This window comes from Corythoichthys intestinalis, chromosome 3 (assembly GCF_030265065.1).
Source record: "Corythoichthys intestinalis isolate RoL2023-P3 chromosome 3, ASM3026506v1, whole genome shotgun sequence".
NCBI lineage: Eukaryota > Metazoa > Chordata > Actinopteri > Syngnathiformes > Syngnathidae > Corythoichthys > Corythoichthys intestinalis.
Genome location: NC_080397.1, coordinates 52,619,300 through 52,630,844, shown reverse-complemented (window position 1 = coordinate 52,630,844; position 11,545 = coordinate 52,619,300). Strand labels below are relative to the sequence as shown.

Sequence of the window (11,545 nt, the reverse complement as noted above, 5' to 3'; positions counted from 1 at the left end):
CTATGGCAGTGGAAACATCAATACTGAGTACTTAAACAGTTTTTACCCAATAATATGTAGTAATTTACCACATGTTATCTTTTGGAGTGAAATATTCAAACTATGGTGGTTGACAAAAAAAAAAGCTAAAAAAATCCTTCAAGCCATCCTGTTTACCCAGTTCTTGTCATGGAATGGGTTGGTTACTAATAAACTCAGGTCTTCGGTCTCCTTCAGGTAAGTGTGACAGTGTTGTCACTAACGCATTACAAAGTGACAAATTGTAATCTGATTAAGCTCTTTCAGTAACGAGCAATCTAATGCGTTCATTTTTCTAAACCAATAATCTGATTAAAGTCAGTTTCCTTAGTGTCTGTGCGTTACTATTTTGTTATTGCCTCATAATGTACGGTAATTTTCTATAAGGTGCACCTGACTATAAGCGGCCACCCACCAAATTTGACATGAAAACGACATTTGTTCATAGATAGCTACACTGGACTATAAGCCGCAGCTGTCCTGACTGTATTGTGGGATATTAACACCAAAAGATATTACTGGTAACCAGTGTTGGGCACGTTACTTTAAAAAGTAATTATAGTTACTCACTACTTCTTCCAAAAAGTAACTGAGTTAGTAACTGAATTACTCGATAGTAAAAGTAACTAGTTCCCAGGGAAAGTAACTATTTCCGTTACTTTAAAAAGAAGTTGTTTGTCAACGAATTTGAAATTTTCTGAGTAGTATTAAAGTCAGTTGAATAAAGAAGAACAGACAGGTAGTTGTGTTAATGAACCTTGTCATATTTATTGCACCTCACCAGCAACAGATTTATCCTACACTTGAAGTGCAACAAAAATAAACAGATTTGAATTGCTTACCACAGATGTCGACAAAAGCTTTGAATGAATGAGCAGGGACAAACAGCCTGGAGTCATAAGAAGTATGTACGCTAGGCCTGAACGATATTGGAAAAAACTATTGTTGCGATTTTTGGGGGGGGTTTGCTATATATTGATGTAAAAAAAAAAAAATACAGTATTTTTTTTTTTTTTAAAGAAATTTTCACTAGATGACTTGAAAAGCTGTTTGGAAAGACTTTTGATGACTCACCATCACCACAGTGTACAGTGATCCCTCATTTTTCACAGTTAATGGGGACCAGAACCAGAAGTGAAAAACCGTGAGTAGCGCACCCCCCCAATTTCAGATTTAGCATTGGAAAGAGATACATATAAGACTATAATATAAGATTCAATTGTGGTTGAAATCAACTCTATTGACTAATTAAACCCCTGCTAACTTGAAGATTAATGTGAAAAATTCTGATCTTCACATTAAAATTCAATTATCCGAAAATGCGATGACATTTTTCTGTTGTCATTCTTATATTGAGGCAGCAAAGGGAGAAAAAAAAAATGGTAAAAAGTAACCATTACTTTTAAAGTAACGGAGTTACTTTGATAATCAGTAAGGTTATCAGTAAAGTAGCTAGATTACTTTTTTGAGGAGCAACCGGTAATCAGTAATTAAATTACTTTTTCAAGTAATCTGTGACAACACTGGTGTGACTTCATGGTCGTACGGGGAAAAATGGGGGTTTAGCTCACCTGTTTGTGGAAACTAGAGCTTCCCCCCTGTGGGAATGCACTGTGACCAGCGGAGGTGGAAGGGAAGACTTCACTCGTGTACCACACGCCCAGCTGTGGAAAAGAAATGCAATTTCCATGAATGGTGATGTCGTGAGATTCCTGAAGCGATTCAACCATTTCACATGTTCACCATACCCTACTCTCCTCATGGTGGGTACAAGACTGTGGGTGGTCAAAGCCTGGGCTACCAACAGGGTGTTGCTCAAATGTTGAAATGCGAGGCTCATCCCAAGCCTGTGAGGGGTCTGTCAAGAGAGAAATAGTCACTAAATTAACAACTGAATGGTCGGGGAAAAAATCCATACAGGGGTCGGCAATCCAAAATGTTGAAAGAGCCATATTGGACCAAAAAACATATGTCTGGAGCCGCAAAAAAATAAAAGCCTTAAATAAGCCTAATAATGAAGGAAACACATTCTGTATGTATCTGTATTTGCTATATTAACCTACTATCAAAATGACTAAGTCGGCTAAAAATACAGAATCATCTTTCATGATTTAATGTTTATTTTCCCTGCGTTGCATCCAATGCACCACATGACTACTATGTTGTATGATGCCACCTCAAGTTTAACTTCATTACAATTAGGCATGTGCCGGTTACCGGTTTCACGGTTTACCGTGGTGTGAAAACGTTGCGATTTCAAAACCACTAAAATTTTCTGTCAGACCGTAGTATGGTATTCGCCATTTTTCATGTGTCAAAAATGCAGCCAGAAGTGGCGTGGCGCGGCAGCGCTCACCCCCTCCCGTTTGTTTCTGTGTGTGAAAGTGACGCTATCGGCTAGACAGCAAGCAAACCCAAAAACAAATATTCCAAACATAAGTCGTTCTTTTCTTCAATTTATTGAGCTCTCAAATCGTGGTAAGTGTAATATACAAAATAAATACATTTAAAACATTGTACAATTGTATTTTTCCATGTGTGAGACGTGAGTAGCTTCAACAGATTAGCACCATGGAAAAGTTCGCTAAAAACAAACCACACATTTTCCTTTCAAATTCGATATACGCACTAACTAAAAGCTTACAAAGATTAATGTTAGCCTAGGCTTAGCTGGAAGAGCAACTTCGCCGAGTATTACAGCCGCAGAGTGAGAAAACAAGCTTGATTTGCTTGAATGAAGGGGGGGGATTAACGAAAGATGATCTTGCCCTAAGCACAAATCCACGTTTGTTAGCTCAAGAAGAGGTCTCACTCCCAATGTTTTTTTTTTTTTTTTTTTTTTTTTTTAGATGAAACCTTTCCACAACAATATTTACATTTTAACTAACTTTTACATTTTTAACTAACTTATACTAACTTGTACATTTTTAACTAACTTATTAACTTATGAATTATTTATGTTCTTTTTAACACAAAGGCATGACCAGATTTGACACAGTGGCTGAAAATAGCAAAACTTCACTTGAGCTTTTCCACCCTAAAAAAAAAATAATAATAAAAAAGTCATGCAGTATACATTTTTAAAAATTTTTATTCAGAAGTGTTTTACTTTTTTACATAAATTATTTTGTTCTTGCTCTAATCTTAAGCAACTTGAGCTGTGGCTGTGGGTATAGTCCATTAGTTATATTTTAATTTTATTTAAAATGTTTTTTTTATTTATTGATAATGTATTTATTTTAACAATATATTCATGTTCCAATTTGCAACTATGTTCTGAAAAACAAAACAAAAAATCCTGTTCAATGGAAAAAAGTTTTTTTTTTTTTTAACCCACACATCTCAAAATAACACATTTTGTAGCTATAATTGCAATACCGTGATACCGTGAAACCGCGGTATTTTTGCTCACGGTTATCGTACCGTCAAAATCTCATACCGGCACATGCCTGATTACAATATTAATGACTTGTTCTGATATGTTGATGAATGTCTCCTTCATGTACTCACCATCGGTGAACGGTTTTCTACGCTTTATTATCTCCCGGTGTAGGTACACTATCTACTCGCCCTCACCACCCCTCGGTGGGCCTGTGCTTGACAGTGACGTTTCATTATTCTCGCTATATGATTGGCCAAAGAGTCAAAATGCTCTCCAATAAAATGCCTGTTTAAAAATGTCCCGGTTGTTCATGAATGCGTTCGCTTAAAAATGCCTATTTAAAAATGCGTATGGCGGAAAACACTCAGGTGCCTCCGGTTCCGGTCAGACACCCTCAATTTGGCCAAATTTCAAAATTGTCTTTTATGCATGTGTGATACATCATTGGAAAGCTTAAAATCTCAATTTTAAGGGAAGAAAATTTTTGAACAGGAGGGCATTTAAAAAATATATATATATAAATAAACAGCAAAACCCTAACTGGAGGCGAGGGCACGCGAGAGCAGAATTAAAGACGCCACGATTTTAACGATATATTATCGCGTACTTACCTTGTTTTGCTCCCATAACTCCATGTAGCATGTATCACTGAGTATCAAGAGACAGCTGTGAATGGCCACAGGCGGATTTTATGGGTGAAACATGGGGATATAACAAGGGTCGAGATCCAGAAATCGCAGACAACAAGGAGTGGTCGATTTTTTTTTTCATATTTTTATCCTTTTAAACGCTATTTTTCAATTTTTCTTCGTTTGGATCGATTATTTATCATCGAACATATTGGGGAAAATGCGACAGTAACAAAAAAATAAAAAACAATTAAGCGATAGTTATTAGATAGATATCCGTGACTTTTTTACGGATGCCAAATTTTTCATTGTAATGTAATTTGTTTAAAAGTTTAAAATATGCGAGTGAATAATTTTTTCAACTAAATATTACACATCATATAATGATTTTAAGCTAAAAAGGACATTTTGAATTATAAATATACTAGGGCTGTCAAAATTATCGCGTTAACGGGCAGTAATTAATTTTTTAAATTAATCATTGGAAAATGTTAAGAATGCCTGTGGCATTTTTGTCCTCCTACAGAAACCATTTCAAAACAAAAATTTCCCTTTATTTTTTCTATTTTCAAACATTTTTGAAAATGCTCCTGGAAGCCATTAGGGCAAGCGCTAAAGAGCCACATGCGACTCTCAAAACATGGGTTGCCGACCCCAGACTTAGACAAATACAATTTAAATCCCAAAATTGTATATTGAGAAGATAGGTGGCTCATCTCAGATGCCTCCTTTTCAATTAATGATTTTATTTTTTGACATTCTCCTATAAGATCCTATTCTAACATTAATGCAAAATAAAATTATGATCCTCTGAAAAATGGCGCCATCAGCCCGATTTCCAATCACGTGATCGGGACATCCCTAATCATTACATTGCATCATATGAGAGGGCTTTGCTTTCAGTACCATTAATAAACTTGTTTTTTTGGTCTTCAACTTTAATGTTGTCTTGTTTGGGAAATATTATTTTTAATAGCGTGTACATTACATGTGCTGGGGTGCATTCTGGATGGAGCCCAGCCTCCAGTAGTGTGAGGAGCCTGTTGGGAGGACTGGAGAAATTTGGAGGCGGTAGCCTGACCATGAGTTTGCTTGGAGGGTAAAAACAAACAAAAAAAACATTATTTGACAACGAGTCCATGAAAACTACAAATAATCAATTTAAAACAAATTTTGGTCGTAGCAGCTTTTTTTTGGTACCAACAACTTGCAGCACAAAAAAAGAACTACTCAACTTCACACTCTAAACTTTCCTTACCTGTGGCACAGCATGATGGAACTCTAAACTGGTGGAAGTCATAGGTGGTGTCACACTACTCTTGGCAACATGTTTTGTTTTTTGTTGGATGGCAATCACCCCAAAGCCCTGTTAAAATTATTTAATATTGAGATGGAGTATTAATGCAGGAAGCAATTCTTTAAAGGGAACCTCGGACTTAAAAGACTTGTAGGCTCAAACAAGCCACAAGTAAAAGAGAACAATCTTTTACTCAAATGTGTTATTAGAAACACATACAATATTGCAGTTTACTTATAAATCTATAATATTAAGTACATGTTTTGACCTATGGAGGGCGCCATGTTTTATGCGCGTAATGGACGCTTGGGGTGACGCCATAGATTGGGCTAGACAAGGAAAATAGCTGTGCTAGGTAGCAAGTGAAGCTAGTACGACAACTGCCATGATTTTTTCATTCTGCTGCTTGTCAGGTTGTTTTGTTACAGAAATGTGGGATGAGTTGCTAAGAAACGGGCAGGCAGGTGGTGTGTGGACCCAAATGCAGGGGAAGGAGGCGAGGCATAATGACGGCGCACAAATGATTTAATTACGGCAAGCAAAAAACAAAGTACCAACAAATAATGATGAGATCCCAAAAAACACAGCAGCAAACAAAACTCAGGTTACTAATAAAAGGCTGGGTATCAAAACTTACTGAGGGGAACACGACGGCTTGGAGAAAACTGGCGAGAACAGGTTCGGACGTGTACATGGACATTGACATAGACAATAACGCAACAAGGAGTGAAAAGAAAATGGGTGCTTATATACACACACGCAGACAAGGGGTAACATGAGGATGCAGATTGGAGGATACCCTAGGAGCAGGCACAACAGGTGAAATCAATGGGCAATCACAGGGACAAGTCAGACTAGGAGAAAACCAACAAAGAACCTAACATGAGTTCGCAACGTCATACCGTAATTTGATTCCAGCTAATCAGCAGTGTCTTTAAACCAATCCTAGGCAGGTTGCCGAGATACTGACTTGCTGCTATTTGACAGTTTGTATATCCCTTTGTTGCTACTTGCATCATTGCCTTGTTTTTTTTTTTGTTTGTCTACCTCTCACTGCGGTTTTCGCTCGTTTTTGTATTTTCTTTCTTTCTTTTTTATCTTAATCGATCACGACCAACCGTCACGGACCCTTATTTTTGGTCTCCCTTTTCGCTATCGCGTTTTTTTTGTGTGTCCAATAAATCCCTCTATCCCTCCGTTATTGTTGTGTGCAATTTGGGGTCCTACCTTGCTTTGCGGCGCTTAACAGATTTGTTGGTTTTCATCTGAGGACTTGAGTTACTGATTGCAGCTAATAGCTCGATAAGCAATACACATACTATTGATGTAGAAAAAAAAATAACATGGTCCTTGTGGTGCTACTTAATGTTACAAACAGTGTGCTCTTGAACACTTTTAATTTTTTTTTTTGTTTTTCACCTGCATCTAGCTACAGTGTGGAGTCCGCACCTGTCACTGTCACTAGACGAACACTACCGGTGTTCTGCAATTCCTTCATAAGCGGCGAGACGTCCAACACATGCGCACAACGATTAAAAGCGCTAATTACTTACTATATGTGTTTTTTTTTTAGTCTTTAATGAACTTTTCATTGCTTCAAAATACTTTTTGCATGTGTTTCCCTCTCATACTTTCAGACATTGTGTTTATTTGCGGTAGCTTTACAGCAGATTGTTGATCTGTTGATCATCTTAGTCACATAGAGTATTTAAACCACCCTTATTTGATCTGGGTTTAAGTTATTTTCTTAAGGCATCTTTCATATGTTCTGCTTGCATGCATCTAAACAAAACAAGCTTAAAGTGCACGATAGTACTTTGTGTGTCAAATACGCCTCTTGTAGATGTTTCGCCGGTGTAGCACATTTTGGTAGGATACCGGTTTTGTCCTACTCTCGTCTCGTCTCATCCCGTCTTTCCTGTTCATTTTTCTTTTGCTGCTTGTTTTGTGAAATATCGACAGTATTGTCATGCTCATTAATGTTCCTCTCAGGTTCAAATTGAAAGGGCTGAACATGTGACACGTTTATGTCGCTAGAGTCATACTCTGGAAGCTCTGCAGCGTAGCCCTGTGACGTCACCATTCCGCGACGTCAACAACAATGGCGACTGACTAGTTAAAACTCATTTTCTAAATCGTATAAAAACGAAAACAAAGAGGGGTTTTAATATAAATTTATTTTAACTCATACTAACGTTTATCATTTAAGAACTACAAGTCTTTCTATTCGTGGTTCCCTGTAAGAACACTGTACTTGTTGAAAGAGTTAAATCCTTTTGTTCTGAAATTGATGTGAAAAAAGTGACTTGGAAACTGTTGCCTTTCAGTTGCTTACTTGTTTTTGGAAGGATGTCTCTGACCCATGTTGGAATGAACTGTGTGTAGCTGCACTCTGCCCAGCTCCATGGTACCCGGGTCCAGGGTGCTTGGCCACAGGGTGGCCAGCTCCACCACGCCCACCCCCGGAATGCCCGGTTCTGTGGTGCCCACCCATCTGAAGAAAAGGAATGCAAATAGCATAAAGCAAGGGTGGAATTTTGTAGTGTCAATGATTGGTGAACATACCTTTGTACATAGTACAAAGCAGGAGACAGATGTTTGGCAATGAGTGTAGAAAAGTGTCCGTTTTGAACCCTTCTAGGGACAGTGGTCCCTACAGTGGACCGTTACGTTAACATTTCTGATCGTGCTGTCAGAGTTTTAAAAATATTTGAGAAAAGAATCCTGACCCTGTCATAATTTTTGCATGAAAGGGTTAAAATGTTAACCTGTTTTCTCAATTATTTGACCTTCAAAGACGACAATACAAATTGTTTTAAGAACCAGATTTCCTAAGTAAGTAAACTTTATACAAGTAGTCACCGTTTTACGAACCGGTTCCCATCCTATGCTGGCGACGTAACCAGACTTTTCGCGCGAGTCGGAATGAATCCTTTAGGTACCCTCAATCTCAAAATAACTATCCCAAAACATGTATTATACGTCATATTAATAAAATAAAGTAAAAAAAATAGATACACTATTTCTTTTCTCCTTTAACATCGATCACACCATAGTTCAACTGACATTTTTCACGGTCAAACTATGAACACACATTTAGAAAACACAACCATGATGGCCCATACAATAATGCTATACAGTAAATCAATAGACATATTTGCTTGCAAAAACATACCTCAATGGCTGCACAATAATACCATGTAGGTCCAAATAAGGTCCAAATCTTGGGCAATTCAACAAGGAAAAGGGCAGCTATTAGTGGCAACGGTGTTCTGTCAAATTTTGCACCCTTATAATATTTTGCACCCGAAGCTTTTGTGGCAGTGAATAAGCACTCTTTTACATTCAGCTTGACTCTCAATGTTATCCAAAGGTGCTAAATAAACAAGTTACATCATAAACATACATGTACAACTAGACGTGTCGATTACAGGTTTCAAAGTGTACCGTGGTATGAAAATGTCATGGTTTCAAAACTGCAAAAAATTTCCGTCATACCGTCCCTAAGGTATTTGCTACTTTTTATTTCCCTAATAAATACATGGAGGCTAAATCCTCCCCCACCTGTTGTTGCTCAGAGTCAGAGTCAGCTGTCCTACATGATGGCTGGAGGAGTTGAAACTCTTAACCCCCCCCATAAAAAAACCCCCCGAAATCGCTGGTATGGGAATACTTCAGCGATAGAAAAGTTAGAAACGGTCGCAGCTTAGAGGAGGGCCAACAGACATGTAAAAACATGTTTGCGGAAGGTGGCTGCCGAGGAGGCAATACCTCCAAAATGATTTGGCGTTTATACAAAATTAAAAGTTAGTAAACGCTGTCACGAATGTTCCCCACCAGCTACGAGAGTTAACTCCAGCGTGTTTAGTGTGTCTAGCGGTGGTAAAACATGCGGTGTTTTTCTCTCTCTGGCAACTGTGTGTTGAGAAAGTGTGTGTATAATGTAAACATGATACAAGTCATACACGCGTGCTTTTTATGGAAAATAATTCAATCATTTTTGTTCTGATGGTAATAATGTTGAGCTGTGGCTGTGGGTGTAGGCTCACCTAAACGACTGCATTTATTTTAATTTTATTTCAAATATTTTGTTATTTTAAAATTTACTTTAGGTTAACATTATACTTCTGTTCCAATTTGGTAATATGTTTTGAAAAATAAAAATCCTGTTCAATTGAAAAAACGTTTTTTTTTTCAACCCAGATCTCTCAAAGTAACACATTTTAGAGCTGTAATTGCAACACTGTAAAATTTTGGCCTGAGGTTATCATACTGTTAGAATATATACCAGCACTTGCTGAATATGGGGTGAATAAATAGTTCGTGAGAGAGGGGAGTGCAGTTGAAATGTGTGCAGCCACTTGGCAGGATATGTCTGAGAACCATGAGGGGAAACCATAGACGGAGTTTGACTTTTAAGGCAGGGGGGGCATGTTGATGACCCCAAAACGCAGTGTCAGCAATAAAATTACCTTACAAGAATATTTAAAATAATAAGTTGACAATGAGCGTTTTTTGTTTCCCATCATTCTTGAGGGGAATTCTAAATCAGGCTGCTTAGGCAATACTTTTCTTCAAGATCGTCATCCATTGAATTTGGAAAATTGTATCCCCTGGGCAGAGCCATATGGAGGTAGATTTGTGTCTTTATAATTCAATCAAAAAAAAGTTGCTTCAATTAAAATATATATTTTCAACCAAAAAAGTCGCTTCAATAAAAAAAACTGTATTTGAATACAAAAATAAATTTGAAACACAAAAAAACAAAAAAACAAAAATGCATGTGAAAGCTATTTTTTATTATTATTTTATTAATTTTTTTATTGAGGCTATTTTTGATTCAGGTAATGTCGGTTTGTGTTTGGGCCTCATTTTGGCTGGGACAATTTTCTCTTGATCATTCAATCTAAAAAAAGTTGCTTCAAAAAAATATAGATTTTCAAAAAGAAAAATCACTTCAATCAAAAAAAGAAAAATTTCAATCATAGAAAAAAAATTTTGAATGCGAAAAAATATTTGAGATTGAAAAATTTGCATATGAACACTTAATTTTTCATTGAAAAAGTTTTCTTTGATTGAAGCAATCCTTTTTGTGTTTGGGCCATACTATGATTAGGACATTTGTATCTAAATCATTCAATTTCCAAGAAAGCTGCTTCAATCAAAAAAAAAAAAAAAAAAAAAAAAAAAAAAAACATTCAAAGAAAAAAAATCGTTTTTAAAAATATTTTTTCTCTATTATATATATATTTTAAAATTATATGCAAAGCAAATGACTGTCTAAAGTGCTTGAAAAATAATTTCAACCCATTATAAAAATGTTTTTTTTTAAATTCTTTTTTTTTTTTTTTTTTTTTGCAGTTTTATTGCTTTACAACTTATACATATATATATATACATAGGAAAGTCAATTACATGCAATGACACTTTTCGGCCACCAAGAGGGGCCTCCCCCCCCCCTTAAAATCCGCTTATGGAAACGTCATACACAGTGTGTACGCTTGCACAAGCATATGTCCACATCGGTTAAAAGCGGCGAGTATTCACTATTTTGTTTTTATTGAGAATTATATGACATTTTCGTTGCCTTAAAAATACTTTTCGCATGTATTTATTTCTCAAACTTTTAACCATTGGGTTTTGTGCGGCAGTTTTAAAGCATTTAAGGCATTCTTAGTACGTTCTGGCTGTATTAATCCAAACAAAACTAGTTGAGCACGCACGGTAGTACTTTGGGTGTCAAATTCGCATTTTGGCAGAACACCGCTGCATTCGCGGCCATTTTCCGCAAAATTTGCAATTGTGATGGGGTGTAAAATGTGACAGAACACCTGTTCAGCGGTGAAAATGAACGCTGTCAGTAAGCTAGCGGGCTAATAGCCAGCTAACGGGGGGCATCGCCGAGTCTGCGACGTTTACCCTTTCTTTGCCTTCTTTTAATGTTAACTGGCTTACACCGCCGCTTCCCAACGTGAAAGCAACGCTCAAAACCACATAGAGTAGCGCTAGCGTGACGTCAAACAAGTCCGAGTACAAAGTGGACCACACATACAGTAAGATAAAATACCAGCAGTGCTTTGCAATTAAAGATCAACCATTTAGATTTAATAAATAACACAATTAAATGACAAATAATATACTGTACTTACCATGGTGGCGGGCAAGACACTGTTACGCGACTTAAAAAAATTAAAAACTGCGGACGGGACTCCGGCGTCA

The 11,545-nt window shown here is 36.9% G+C and overlaps 1 protein-coding gene across 5 annotated transcripts in view; it reads right to left on the bottom strand.

Annotated features, from left to right (window-relative positions):
* Positions 1-11,545, bottom strand: part of poc5 (POC5 centriolar protein homolog (Chlamydomonas)) — a 43,378-nt gene that overhangs the window by 7,348 nt on the left and 24,485 nt on the right. For all 5 annotated transcript variants that reach the window (XM_057831264.1, XM_057831267.1, XM_057831266.1 and 2 more), the window contains 5 exons: positions 7,662-7,820; positions 5,288-5,395; positions 5,018-5,120; positions 1,767-1,876; positions 1,590-1,682 (listed from right to left, as the gene is read on the bottom strand). In XM_057831264.1, coding sequence (XP_057687247.1) covers positions 1,590-1,682; positions 1,767-1,876; positions 5,018-5,120; positions 5,288-5,395; positions 7,662-7,820 — 573 coding nt within the window. The remainder of the gene's footprint in view (positions 1-1,589; positions 1,683-1,766; positions 1,877-5,017; positions 5,121-5,287; positions 5,396-7,661; positions 7,821-11,545) is intronic.